The sequence below is a fragment of the Miniopterus schreibersii genome (assembly GCF_964146895.1).
Source record: "Miniopterus schreibersii genome assembly, chromosome: 12".
Classification (NCBI taxonomy): Eukaryota; Metazoa; Chordata; class Mammalia; order Chiroptera; family Miniopteridae; genus Miniopterus; species Miniopterus schreibersii.
Window position 1 is genome coordinate 39,363,824 of NC_138112.1, and position 14,872 is coordinate 39,378,695.

The 14,872-nt window shown below is 37.7% G+C and overlaps 1 protein-coding gene across 1 annotated transcript; it reads right to left on the reverse strand.

The window, feature by feature from the left end:
- Positions 1–1,162: 1,162 nt before the first annotated feature.
- Positions 1,163–13,683, reverse strand: ZNF214 (zinc finger protein 214). The gene is made up of 5 exons (XM_081152945.1): positions 13,611–13,683; positions 13,048–13,106; positions 12,370–12,458; positions 9,033–9,194; positions 1,163–7,919 (listed from the first exon to the last, which is right to left on the reverse strand). The coding sequence occupies exons 2-5, from the start codon at positions 13,062–13,064 to the stop codon at positions 6,226–6,228; spliced, it is 1,962 nt and encodes a 653-aa protein (XP_081009071.1). The 5' UTR covers positions 13,065–13,106; positions 13,611–13,683; the 3' UTR covers positions 1,163–6,225.
- Positions 13,684–14,872: the final 1,189 nt, after the last annotated feature.

A 14,872-nucleotide genomic window follows, 5' to 3' on the forward strand; every position in this document is an offset into this window, starting at 1 on the left:
CTCTACTACAAGATTTTCCTCTTGTCTACTATAAGCAATTTCTCCTGTCTGTAAACGATTTGGGCCCTCTTTATTAAAATACTACCTAAAATCCAGTTTTAAAACTACTGTCTGATATATTCAGCATACTCAAAAAGTATACTCAAAATTTGATGATGTTTCCCATCTCCACTGTTAACACTGTGTAAGCACCTTCTCTCTCCTAGGCATTACTGCAGTACCTCATTGGAATCCCTGCTCTGCCGCTAGCCTCTACCTTCAGTCAATTCTTAACCCAGCATTCAGAGTGAGCCTTTTATAATTTAAAATTAGATCATGTTACTTAAAACCCTCCAATGGCTTTTCATACTACCTTTAACCTCAGTTTTTTAGTGAATATATTTTCCAAATTTACTCTGGTAAGCACACTAATAAAGGAAAAATAAAACCAACAATTAAAAAAAGGGAACTGCCTCCTACTATGAAAACTCATTGATAGCTCTTTTGTTGTCTACTAAATGGTCCTATAACTCCATTCTTGCCCCATTCTCTTCCCTTCACTCTCCAACACACCCAGTCTCCACAGGGTTATTAAAGTCATCTTTTTAAAAGTGTTGCTCCATTTAAGCTTCATTATGTTTCTCCACGACCAACAGGAAATGTTTAGCTTGGCACTGGAAGTCCTTCGTGACGGGTCCTTCCTCCAACCTCTCCTTCCACTTTTACACTTTACGTACTCCAACAGTGTCAAGCTACTTGTAGCTAGCTGTATACATCATGTCATTTCATTATTCCATTTCTTTGTATAAGTCACACCTTCTGCCTCCTATCTTTTAACCTAATAATTGAATATAGAAAATTACTATAAAAATTACCTAACAAAAACCTTCATACATAATGACACTATGGCAGTTCAATTTATGATATAAAATGAAGTCTAAATCCCTGATAATAGAGATATAGTACTGCCACCCAATGGAATATCATGTAATGTTTTAAATATGTTATATGTAAAATGGTGATTTTTTTTTTATGAAAATTGGACACCAATAAAAATATAAAAATACACAAAGTTTGAAGAAAATGAAGGTAACCACAATCCATCTTATCAAAGAGACACACTGATAACATTTTTGAATATACCCCATATTTTCCCCATGGAAATATCCAAATATATATATATATATAAATAGAATTTTACCCCATATGCAGTTCTATATTTTGTACTTTTAACACCGTAAGTATAGTCTTATTCCAATATTCTTGGAAAGTATGTTTTAATGACTGCATAACATTCCATCACATAGATGCATCATTATTTATTTTACCTTTCTCCTTTTTGGGGGAGAGGGCAACATAAAAAATACTGCAATAAATATCTATTTCTCTTTGTGTTTTAATGTGGTTTGGAATGCTTGGCCCAAACCCACCACTTTCTGGGGAAAACTCTTTGAACATCAGTCCTTAATGACCATGTTTTATGCCTTATCACCCCATCCCTGAGCGTGTCTTAAGGGACTGGAGTGGCAATCTGATATAAAGAGAGCCAAACCAAAGGCTTACTAGTAGCTTGTGGTTTAGCCTGGCCTCAGAGGTAGTAATTGTAATTTGAGGTAATCATCTTCCCCCATTCAGAAATCTGAATAGTGACCCAGAAGGAAGTTACAAGTTAGCAGTGGGCAACAGATTGAAAAAATATATTCAGGCATGTGGTGGCAATTATAAGCATACATAGAGTAAACAGGAGGTCAGTCTGTAGAGAGAAAAGTGGATACTCAAAGAGAAGTTCTTAAAAGAGTAGCCTCATTGTCTAATGGCTTTGTGGAGCAAGTTCCCATATTAAAGCTTCTGTTCTTGGATATTTTTTGGTGCTATTTTAAAACATAATATTTTCTATTTTATAATGAGATAACCTAACTGGATCGCTGGTTCTTTGCAAATAGAAGTTCCCTAATAGTGTGTAAGTTTATTTCCATAGGATAATATGCCTAGATATGAACTCACTGTGGGAAAGAGAATCAACAATGTTAAGGCTCATGATTTGCCAAATAGCTTTTCCAAAAAGTCTGTATCAATTTACTTTCAACCTAAGTAGTATCTAAATATTCATCACTCTGTACTCTCACTAAAAATAGCTATTATAATTTTTAGTAAAAGTTCTGTTTCATTGCTTTAATCTGTCAGTACCCTTTGCCATTTTTTTTTACTAGATGTCTATCTTAAGTTACAAACATTTGTAACTGTCATAATCATGACAAGTATTTTTCCTAGTTGCCTGACTTCCATATGTTCTTAACCTACAGTTTTAAAAAAATTTATGTGGTTATATTCCTAGGTATTTTTTCTGGGTTCTTCCATTTCACCAAATTCTCAAAAAATGTATGTGTATTTTTATTTTCAACTATTAAAAAACCCACCTTAGTGGGTTTTAAACAATTTGTCTAAAGTGGTAGAACCTCCTTTTTAAAAAATGAAATCTTAAGCTAATCTCGTGTATGAATCATATAAGAATGAGGTTAAATTTGTAGTTCATGTTTCTGATACACCAGCCTTCACAAAGTCATTCTTTGAACACAGCTTGAAAACTTGTATGTATATGTGTGTGTGTGTGTGTGTGTGTGTGTGTGTGTGTGTAGTCTCAGCACTATTTACTGAATAATCCTTTTCCTAGCCATTGATCTTTATCATATGTAAAGTATATAATCATATGTACTAAATGTTATCTATACATATGTAATCCATACACTGGTCTATTTCTCAGCTATTTAGTGACTGAGCATTCTGAACATTTTTTCAAATGTACAATCAAGTTCTCCATTATTTTAACTTCACTATGTCATTTATTATATGTTAAGGCAATCTCATTAATCTTACTTATCCTCATCTTTGCTATTCTTCAATGTCTATTTAAAGATTTTAGAATCTCTTATTTCAGATGTCATTCAGATTTTTATGAGATTTGAAATAAATCTATAAGTTTACTTAAGAACATTCCCTCTAAAAAGAAAAAGACTTCTTTATTCAAGTCCTCTTTTAATTGCAATTGTTTTTTCATTTTCATTCTGCATTTTTATTTGTTGCTTCCACCCATTATATTTTCTGATTATTGCAGGAGTTTAAAAAACTATTGATTGGTCTGGCCTGCATGGCTCAGTGGTTGAACATCAACCTATGATGCAGAAGATAGAGGTTTGATCACTGGTCAGGGCACATGCCCAGGGTTTTGGGCTCGATCCCCAGTGGGAGGTGTGTGGGAGGCAGCTGATCAATGACTCTCTCATCATTGATGTTTCTCTCTCTCTCCCTCTCTCTCTCTGAAATCAATATATATTTTTAAAAAACCAAAAAACTGTTTTGTATTTTTACACACTAATGGGTTTAATTAGTTCATTTTAACTTATAAAGACATATTGTGGGCACTCCTTTATGTTTGCCTAATGAAACTTAGACTTTTTATATTAATAAATCAGTATCAAGCAGTTGATCAATTAATAATTGATCAGTTAATATCATTTTTCTCTAGTCTTTTCATTTGTAATAACATATAAGTAATTTTTTTTAACCTAATCGAAGGTTTCAAAGCTTTTTAATGGAGGATTTTAACCTATTTTGGTAAATTTGGCTTTCTCTCTCTTGATCCATGTTCTCTAATTTTTTAGGCCATCTTGTTTTTTGGAAATTTTTTTGTATTTTGCTATAAGGACTGAATATTCTTTGCTTTTATTTTCTCCTGTTTCGAAGGTCTATTTGTTTTGTTTTATTAGTTGCAACTTCTAACATTGTAAAAAATATATACAGTAGACCTTATTTCTTGAATTATTAAAGTCAAGAAGAAAATGAGTCCATGGTACTTAAGATGAGAAATATAGCACACTTCCTTTTGCTGTCCTTTCCCCATAGGTGCTGGATTTAGCAAATAAAAACACAGGATTGCCTAGGTAAATTTGAGTTTCATATAAACAAATAATTTCTTAGTATAAGTCCCAGGCAATATTTGGAACATACTTATATTAAGAAATTATTGTTTATCTGAAATTTAAACTTAACTGTATTTTATCTGACAACTCTTCCACCCAAACTTTATAATCTGCTTTTTAGTTAGCATTTGTATATTAAATATTTTCTTGCACAACTATTAAAAATGTTTGAATTTTTGTAAACAAATGAACGATTATTCAGACTTAATGGCATGTTTAACAAAACTTTTAGTGCTCACCACCAGTCCCTTTATATATGACTTCACATTCTTGAGCTCTACGTTTTATCTAATTTGTTACCTGCACATAAAAGACAATGTAGTTGATTTAAAAAAAAAAACCTGTACTGGTAACAGATTTTTCAGTCTCATAGTTCTGAAGGTGGTTCCCATCTTTTCACCTTTACTGTTGCTGGGGTCTTTATCCATCCTCCCTTTTCGATTTTGTAAATAACCGGAATTTTTCTTTGTGCATTTTTTCCCTAAGCTGTTTCTAAGCATAGTTTTTATACGTTTTCCCTAAGAATCTAGTGAGTATATACTTTTAGCTCAGGAGCAATTTCTTTGATCATTGATTCTATTCCAATGTTCTTTTCCTTAGAAACACCTTTACTTCTTACAATGTAATCTTCATTTTCTGTGCTTCATCTCTTTTCTCATTGTTCCCATTTCATTATCATTTATTTATACATTTAATATAATCTCAAACTTATTCATTACAGTATTTGATATTCTGCAGTATCAATTCTGCTCCTTATTGCTTTTTACTTTGGTATAGCATTTTAAATTTCCCTGTAGTCCTTCAATTTTATATATTTTTCTTAGAGGTTTGTCTATACTTACGGATTTTTACTCTAGTTTTATTGATTTCAGGTTTTCCGTCATGCTGAGGACACCAACTTTTAAAACAATTTTTTTAAAAAAATATATCTTTATTGATTTCAGAGAGAGGAAAGGAGAAGGAGAGAGAGATAGAAACATCAATGATGAGTCACTGATCGAGCCCGCAACCCAGGTATGTGCCCTGACCGGGAATCGAACCCCGATCGCCTGGATCCCAGGTCGACGCTCAACCGCTGAGCCACACCCGGCCGGGCTAAAATAATTTCTTTAGATCAAAATAGTTCATTTTTAGGGCAATGGGATTCTAAGTCTTTATATATTCCTTTCTTTGGTACTACAATTTCCTCCTATTTCCCTAAATAGGTCTACTTAATTTATTTTTTCTTGGGAAGTGATATCCAAACATATTTATATATTAATGGTTAGGACTTGTGTATTACTATTGAATCTACTCCATTTTTATAATGACCAAATTCTCTCACATAGTTAGCTTGAGTTCGTATATGCACATAGCTCTGAGTTCAACTTTGTTTCTAGCAGATACTTCTCTATTACCACTCTATTCTAAGATTAAATCAAATTCTACTGCTTGGATCTCTTAACTGAACCAACAGGAGTTATCTTGTTTCTAACATTCACCACTATCAGCTTTTGTCCACATCTTTCACACCTTTCTAAGATAAGGAAATCTTGTATTTCTTGTTACTTGGTGTCTGAACCTATGAATAAGTGTGGAAAACTGGGGAGCATGAGTGAGAAGGAATCGGGGTAACCTCAAAGTGTGGCACCCCTGCAACAAAAGGATGGTTCCTGAGTGTTCTGGACAGATATAACATCTCTAAGATAGCCTATCTCAGATAAAGGGTCATACAGTGTTTTTCCTGTTGTCATAAGCAGTTGAATTTTACTTACCTTATATTAATTCTTCCACACTTGAGCAACAGGCTGTCCACCAGTTTGAGTTTCAAGTTTTGTATTTTCATTTTTTTTCTGTGGCTTCCTAGGGACTTTACAGGAGAGTTAAGATGCTGTCTCATAGCTAGCTAGCCAATTTCAGTTCAAACCAAAATATAAGTAAATGTCTTGAAGTCAGTGAAAACACAAAGTTGAACATACAGAATGATTTCACGCACAGGAAAATGCACAGAAAAAAAATGACTAGAATGAAACAAGATGAAGAGTTTTCATCTTAAATCTTTTATATACAAAATGATTATAATATTTACAGTAGAAATATACTTTAATTTTAAATATATAAGAATCCTCCTAAGGCTCTCCTCTTGAAGCAAATGATTCTTAGTGGGTGATAGGGGAAACTATAAATGTTGCTTGGGATTACTTGGGTTATTTACAGAATTTGCTTCCCAGCAGCACTTACTAGGCTTAAGGTTAAGCTTTGATTAAAGCTGTTAACTAAATGAACAGAATTACAAGTTTTCTTTTCTGTGATTATTGTGAAGATGTGAATTCTGATCGAATCCCCTATAATACTCATCGCATTTGTGGGGTTTCTGTGCTGTGTGGACTTTTTGATGAATTCGAAGAGCTGAGCTATGACTGAAACCCTTACCACATTTAGCACACTGATAGGGCCTCTCTCCTGTGTGGACCCGCTGATGAATGTGAAGGTTAGAGCTGTGACTAAAGCTCTTCCCACAGTCATCACATTTATAGGGTTTTTCTCCCGTATGGACTCTCTGGTGAATGAGAAGATGTGAACGCTGACTAAATCCCTTACCGCACTGTTCACATTTATAGGGTTTCTCTCCAGTATGTACTCTCTGATGAGTGTGAAGCTTTGAACTCTTGCTGAAGCCCTTTCCACAGTCATGACAAGTATAGGGTTTCTCCCCTGTGTGGACCCTCTGATGAATGCGGAGATCTGAGCTGTGACTAAAGTCCTTCCCGCAGTCGTCACATTTATAAGGCTTCTCTCCTGTATGCACTCTCTGATGAATCTGAAGATTTGAGCGCTGGGAAAAGCCCCTACCACAGTCATCACATTTATAGGACTTCTCTCCTGTGTGAACTAACTGATGAATTCGAAGATTTGAGCTCTGACTGAAGCCCTTACCACAGTCATCACATTTGTATGGTTTCTCTCCTGTGTGGACTCTCTGATGGACAAGAAGTACTGAACTCCGCCTAAAACTCTTGCCACACTGATCGCACTTAAAAGGCTTCTCTCCTACGTGAAGTCTCTGGTGAGTGTGAAGTAATGAATTTCTAGTGAGGTCCTTACCACACTCAAGTTTATAGAGTTTCTCTTCCGTATGGACTCTTTGATGACTGTGAAGACTAGAGGTCTGACTGAAGCTCTTACCACACACATTGCATATATAAGGAACCTTCCCTGTGTGGACTCTCTGATGAAAGAGAACGCCTATGCTCTCACTAAAGTTACTGCCAACTTCTTCGCATCTGTACAGCTTCTTACCTATACAGATTCTTGGATGTCTGTATAGGTCTGATCCCTGAAAGAAATGTGCTGTGTTGATGGAGCACTGATAAAACCTTTCCCCAAGTTGATTTCTCTTGTGGAGAACACAATGTGAGTTCCAATAATAAATTTCCTTACATGTATTACATCCACAGTATTTCTCTTCCATAGCATCTTTCAGTAGGTCATTTTGGCATATCTCCTCAATGTACTTTGGAACAGCTTCCTTCATTGGGATGTAAGAATGCTGAACTATGAGCTTCTGGTTTTTTTTACTGGAGAGATTTTTCCTGGATATGCCAATACTGTATCTGCTTCCTTGAAAACCAAGTGAATCACTCATATAGATTTCTCTACCACTGTCTTGAGTGTGTTTTGTTTCTAAGGATTGCCAAGGCATAAGTTTTGTATATTTTAAGTTCCTGGGGCTTTTGCTTTCAAAAGTCAGTTCATACTTCCCATAACCTGGTACTTCTGTGGAGAGTATTAAGCATTCTTGATAGTGGAAAAGGTCTTGCTGCTTTAAGTCTTTGGAATCTATCCCTTGAATGGTTTCCACATAGTTTTGGTTCTCGTATGTCTGAAGGCTAGTATTCCTCCAAAGTTGCCAGCAGGAAAGATTTCCATGCTCTAAATATCTGAATCTTTCTTTTGGGGGTTTGTAGCTCTCTTTCCAGTTTCCTAGAAGAATAAACAGATAATCCAGTGGTGAAATGAAGGCTGTGTTTAAAAATTTCTAAGTGTCTCAATCAATGACCTTCAGAATTATAGGAATATATGTGAGGGTGGGAGTGAAAAAGAAGGGTTATGACTTAGGCTGCTCCATATTTGGATTTGAAATTCATTTGTTTGTTCATTCATATATGTATTCATTCACTTACTCATTCCACAAATGTATTCTAAACATCTACTACTTACCAGGTACTTTTAGAAATAAGAGAGTTAGGCTGACTGCTTCATGGAAATAACCTTTAATATGAGATTTAATTATATTACTCTACTTGGGGCATTATTTTAAAAAATAAAGTAGTTTCTATTTTTCTGTTCTCAAATAGTGTCATAGATAATGTAAAAATGACTGCATTAATTCTCTCTCTACAGCTTTCTGTGCTCCCCTTCCACACTGACTTTAGGCTTGGCTGTTTGGTCACTGGGAAAATAGCAAAAGTGATATAAGCTGAGACTTGAAAAGTGCTGTGCAATGCCACTTGTCCTGTCTCTTGCTGGTTTTGAAAATACTGTGACCACCACCATGTAAAGGAGCCTGGGCTTGCCTGCTTGAAGAGAGACATATGTCCCACCCATTTCCATTATCCCCACTGATGCTAACCTACTGTAGATATTTGAGTCAGGCTATATAACCTAAACTTAGACCATCCATCCTTAACCAAATCACTCCATGATAAGAGATTCATCTAACCAATTAGAATCATAAAAAATAATAGTTTGTTAAGTCACTAAGTTTGGGATAGTTTGTTACACAGCAAAAGCTAACATACAAATGGTATGAAGTGAGGACAAATTTAGGACCACACAAAATTGATTATAGTATGTGGAGATCTGTGCTTTAAGTGCAGTCCAAAAATAAGTAAGAATAAGTCACAAATACCTATTAATTACATAGCCTAGGCGGCATGGAAGATGTCTTGCTTTATCTTCTATTTGTCATCTGATTTAGGACTCTTTTTTGAGACTACTTCTTCTACCTCAATACAATACCTAGATAAAGAACCAAAATACTCAACAAAACTGATCCCAGGAGAAACTATTCCATGAGAGCTGGGATAACTTTACCTACTGACATGACATTTGTGTAGTTCTCCCACATGACTTCTCTGTAGAGCTTTTTTTGAGAAAAATCCAGGAATTTCCATTCCTCCCAAGTAAAAATAACAGTCACATCTTCAAATGTTACTGCCATCTGGTCAAAGATCAGGCTTTCTAGGAAGAAGAAATCTAAGCGAGAAGATGAACAAAGAAAAAGACATTCATCAGGTAACAAGTGGCAAATCAAACAGAAAAAGAAAGAACTTCAATAATGAAGAAAAATAAGAAAGGTAAGAAGAGATATAATAGTAGTAGTCAAATGACTAAATAATGTATCTAATCATTGAACCCTATCACCATAATAAGAAACATTTATATAGCATTTGTGTGCTAACCACTGGGCTAAGTACTTCACTTGTATTTCAAGGAATCTTCACACTAACCCCATCTTGTAGATACTACTATTATCTCCATTTTGCAAATGTAAACAATGGTTGTTAAAGATTAAGTAAATTCCAAAGATCCATGCCTAAACAGTGAAACATTTATCACAAATAACTCAAAAAGTCAGTGCTTTTTATTTTTGTAAATGTTAAAAATTTTAAAGATGAGTTCAAATTAATTCATATATAAAATCCAGTTACATAATTTAGAAAAAGATTTGGACATATAAATATCAGTAAAAGTTATTTTTATTTTTTTAATTAATTTATTTTTTAATCCTCACCTGAGGATATTTTTTCCATTGCTTTTCAGAGAGAGTGGAAGGGGGAGAGAAGGAGAGAGAGAGAGAGAGAGAGACATTGATTGGTTGCCTCCTGCACAAGCCCCAACCAGGGCCAGGGATGGAGCCTGCAACTGAGGTACATGCCCTTGGCTGGAATCAAACCCGAGACCCTTCAGTCCTCAGGCCAATGCTCTAACCATTGAGCAAACCAGCCAGGGCTAAAAGTAATTTTTAAAATAACATTTACAACAGTAATTTAAAAATACAAAATTTTAAAAATTAGGTTAACAAAAACACTTAAAACCTACATAAAGACAGCTTCAGAATTTAGAAATACTGCATAATCTTAGGAGAAATAAATATAATTTTGTTTTCAATAAACCTATCTATTTATTTTTAATGGGTTCCCAATCAAGATACTAGCAAATTGGGGGTGGGGAGATAACCAAAAAACTGATTTGAAGTGCTTTCATGAGAAAAGAAAAACTGAAAAAGGAATAATGAGGGGAGACTAACCCAATGGTATGTTAAAACTTTAATAAGGCCTCTGTAATTATAATACCACAGGGTTGACATAGGAATAGAGAAGATAATCAGTGAAAAAGTCTAGAAATTTGGAAATGGACTCTAAATTTATCAATGGATTCTAAACAGGGTATAGGTAATAAATTCGTGGGGGAAAGATAGCTTATTTAATTAATGATGCTGGGAGAACTGACTAGCCATCTGGCAAAAAAAAAAAAAAAAAAATTAAGCTAGATTCCCTGCCTCAATTCTTATGTCTTAGTGACTAGAAAGTTATATCAGATATGCACTATATATATATAATATATATATATATATATATTATATATATATACACACACGCACACACACATATATTTTTTATTTTTAAATATATTGATTTCAGAGAAAGGAAGGGAGAGGGAAATAGAAACATCAATGATAAGTTATTGATCGGCTGCCTCTTGCACGTCCCCTCCTGGGGACTGAGCCCACAACCCCCGCATGTGTCTTGACCAGGATGGAACTGCTATCTCCGGATCATAGGTTGATGCTCAGTCTGATGCTCAGTCGCTGAGCCATGCCCACCAGGAGCTATGCATTATATTTTAAATTGCAACATAATAGAAACCAACTGTTCCATTTGTTAAGCACTGTACTAAGTTTTTTTACATGTATGATCTCAATTAACCTTCTTAACTCTATCGAGTAGGTCCTATTTTCCCACTTCAGATGAGAAACTGTTTAAATAACTGAATCTAGTTTGCATAATCAAGAAGTTTAGGTAGTGAGTCCAGCACCTGTATTTTGTCTAATATGCTATACTAATAAAACATACTGAAAGGTTATATCTACAAGCTATTAACTTTTACTTCCTTTTTTCCAAAATAGAAATCACCATGAGGTTATTCTGTGCAATATCCCCAGCATGTAAGCGATCTTCCTTCTTCCTTACCGAGGGAAAAACAAAGGCTAAATTCCTCTTCATTGCTCATTAAATGCACTACATATACAAAGACAAGATTACATACATTCTGATACCAGTATAAGAATTGAGAAATGGGTCCATGTAACAGGACAGTCCTAAAAGTGATCTGTGTTACGTGTGTATGTGTGTGTGTAAAGAACTTAGTAATTTGGGTATGAAAAAACAGCACCACAATCAATGGAGAAAGGAAATGTTATGAGAAAAATAAATGGGAAGAAAAAAGAATGCTTAAGTTTCAGAGTTAAACTTTTAAAATACTTGAAACTATAAAAAAAAAAAAAAAGGAAAATGAAAGTGATTAATATATTAGATTTTGGGATGAAGAAGAGCTTTCAAAGCAAACCTATATAAATGAAATAAGATTTCACTTTATGCAAGTTTTTAAAATTTCAAAACTTTTTATATATACTAATTTCTATATGTACATGTATCTTAGATAAACCCATGTGTGTATATTTGTACATATGTGTATGTATGCATATGCATACATGTTAGTATTGGTACAGATTAATGAGTACGTACGTATATTATTAGATAAAGGACTGTAAGTCAATAATGGCTGCCTCTGGCTGATGTGCAGGGGACTCTCTGAGTGGGGCACAAGAATAAGTAACCAATTAAATATCAATAGCCATCAACAATATGTTCTCACCTTGCACATTCATACTTAACCCTCTACTGCAACTAGCCCAATTTCCACTTGTCCCTTCGAATTCTACCTGAGATTAAATGGTGATCTTCCTGTCTGCAATTATACCTTCCTATACATAATGATTATCCAAATCTGAGTTGCTGGTCCTGTCTTTTAAGTGCCACTCATTCTGGCACTGTTTAATGTGCAACAACTTTAGGAATTATTATTAACTTCATATGGTTTATTTCCCCAACGTTAAGGAAAGACGCTCTTGTATTTATCTCAGAGCACCAAGAACAATATGAATTTATAGAGGAGACTTTAATGACTGTGTAAATGTTGGGAAAAGACACTGGGAAGGAGGCAGGGGCTTGCTGCATAGGCTTCCCAGGCAAGTGAGGAACATACAGTATTGTTTTGTCTGGTCCATCCATTCCCATGACCATTACCCCTCACTATGCATGGGGAATTCAGGGGCATTTTATAAACAAGAAAAGACAATCCTGCTCACCTGGGAGGAGACAGTGAGGAAACCTGTGAACATTCCTTCCTACTTTGTGCTCCTCTTTTAGGCAAGGGTAGAGTGTGGAGAAGGCTGAGCTGAGAAGAAATGAAAGATTAGGCATGACTTGAAATCCCCAAACCCATTACAATCTCCACATACTAACGAGGTATAACTCCCAAATCCCCTACAAAGAGGTCAGAAACAACACAAGTACACTTCTGTTCCCTTTTAAGAACCAGGAGAGCTATTGAGGTCTGGCACGCAAGATCTTTTTTCTGACCCTGAGTCTAGAAACTTCAAAGGTGCAATTCTAGTTTGAACATGAAAACACAGATTTTGATCTCACAGTTTAGTCCCTCCAGGGATGCATGTGCTCTCTATATAATTTAACCTCTTGAGCCTCAGGGCTTTCCTAGTTTATTATTGACAAGAACGACAAAAATAACAGAAATAATAGCAGGGTAGTTAAATAGTCTCTATTCTTTTCCTTATTTTGTTGAGTTAAATATATAATTCCATTGCTCTCCCCTACTTGTTACATCAGAAATACTGTCCTTACTACCAGAGCACCCAGAGTCTCAGAGAAGGACCCCAGATCCCGAACACAGTCTCAACTCGTCACCAACCACCTGTGGAACTTTAAAGACCAAACTTGTAGACCTCTAGGGGCCTCCCTTTCCTCACCTGTAAAAAGGAGGCATGAGCCTTTGCCACCCCAGTCCTGCCTTGCTGATCACAGGTCCCTGAGGAAAATGATAAACAGTTAAGAGCCCGCTTCCTTTCGTGAGAAAAACGACTCTTGGGTGTCCGAGGCTGGGCAGGCTTGGGCTGCCCGAGGGTCCGGATTCAATGTACTGACGGTTCTCGCGGGCGGGACCTGCCAGCCTCAGGGCCACGGCCTGCGCGGCCTCTGCTCCCGCAGCGAAGACGTGCGTGGTCTCGGCAAGGCGTCCAGACCCCCTACCAAGCTGCGCCCCAACACCCCCCAACCCCGAGCACCCCGGGCGCAGGGCGCAAGCTGCCTCTGCCCTCCCCTCGCTCCCCTCACTCAGTTTCAGCCTGGGGAGGGCGGCTGTGAAGGATCCACCTACTGCGCGTCGCCCGGATTTCCAAGCCTGACCCGCCTCTCGGCCCGGACCGTCCCCTTTCTGCCCCTCGTGCTTCCGCCACAGCTCTCCCCGCGCGCGGCCGCTCTGGCTGGGCGCTCCCTAGTCACTTATGAAGCCTCCGAGGGGCCAGGGGCTGACCAGATCACTCCGGCCACACAAAGGCCGCAGCCCGGCAGGACCCAACCGCAGCCGCAGGCCTCGCAGTGGACTCCCGGGGCGTTTCCATGGAGACGGGAGGGGCGGGCGGGAACGGCGAGCGCTGGAGTACGTGGCTTCTGATTGGCCACGAAGATTAGGGCGCAGCGCGGCGCTCCGAGCGGAGGATGCGGCGGAACTACACCTGATACTAAAGAAATGGGACTATTCCAGGCGTTTTTAGCACCGGTGGGAACTGGGCAGGGCTGGGAGTTCTGGGAAACCAGCAACCGGCCTTGGAGAACTGTGGGACCCTCAAACCCGCGAGTGCGGAATCCCCAACAGGAACCTGGGGAAACCCTTGATGTCAGGTGGCCTTTGGGGAAGAGTGGCGGTAGCTGTGGCTGTCTCGCGCCCTCAGTTTAAAGGGCATCCCACTAGCTCTGGCCTTAGCATCACCCCTAAACTCGAGGTGGGAGTCACACAGCCTCAAAAAGGACCTTTCAAATTCCAGTTTATGGTTGCCGGGCGCCCGCTTCGCTCAGGGATCGGGTCGAGCTTTCCTCCGTCCCCTCTTCCAGACAATTCCTGGGTTCCTCTGGTGACTCCAGGCACGGACAGGAAAGGCAAGGGTGGGGCCGAGGTGGGAGCCGTGGGAAAGAGCCTCTTCTCGGTGTCCTGAGAACAGCAGAAAGAGATCCAAGCATCTATTATATTATCTAGTTGACTGTTACCTTAGGGAAAGATTTTCATTTCCTTAAACACTTACTCTCAAACTTGGGCTGGATGCATAGTATTCAATGATACAGCAGGCAAGGAACCTTTATTAGGGGAGTCTTTAAAAGCAAGGGACTCCTTGGATTCTAATCTGACTACACCACTTTCTGGTGATGTGACCTTGGTAGAATAACAACCTTTGGTGTCAGTGTCCCCAGCTTTCAAAGAGGAATAATAATAGTAACCATTTCACAGGTTTGCTGTTAGAATTAACTTAGTGTAGTCAAAATGCTAATCTACTCCCTGGCACATAGGGAGTACTCTATAAATGCTAACTAATGTATTTACATTTCAGTGTTTAGCAGGAGTCGGTTGTCCTGGGCCAGCCCCTCTTGCACCCACAGCTAAATGAGCCCCTGAATTTATGAGTCCCAAGCCTACTATTTGAAAATCATTGTGCCAGGACCACGGGTCCCTGGCTTAAACATTCCAAGGCAATATAGCATAACGTTTAAAAATCCTCTCATCTGAGAGACAATTCTAATTCC

Bases quoted from the DNA above. Each gene is read 5' to 3' on its own strand.
- ZNF214 (XM_081152945.1), bottom strand. The intron at 9,195-12,369 runs GTGAGCAGGATT...CTTCTCGCTTAG, and splicing joins TCCTCACTGTCTCCTCCCAG to ATTTCTTCTTCCTAGAAAGC. The intron at 7,920-9,032 runs GTAAAGTTATCC...TTATTCTTCTAG, and splicing joins CACAAATGTCATGTCAGTAG to GAAACTGGAAAGAGAGCTAC.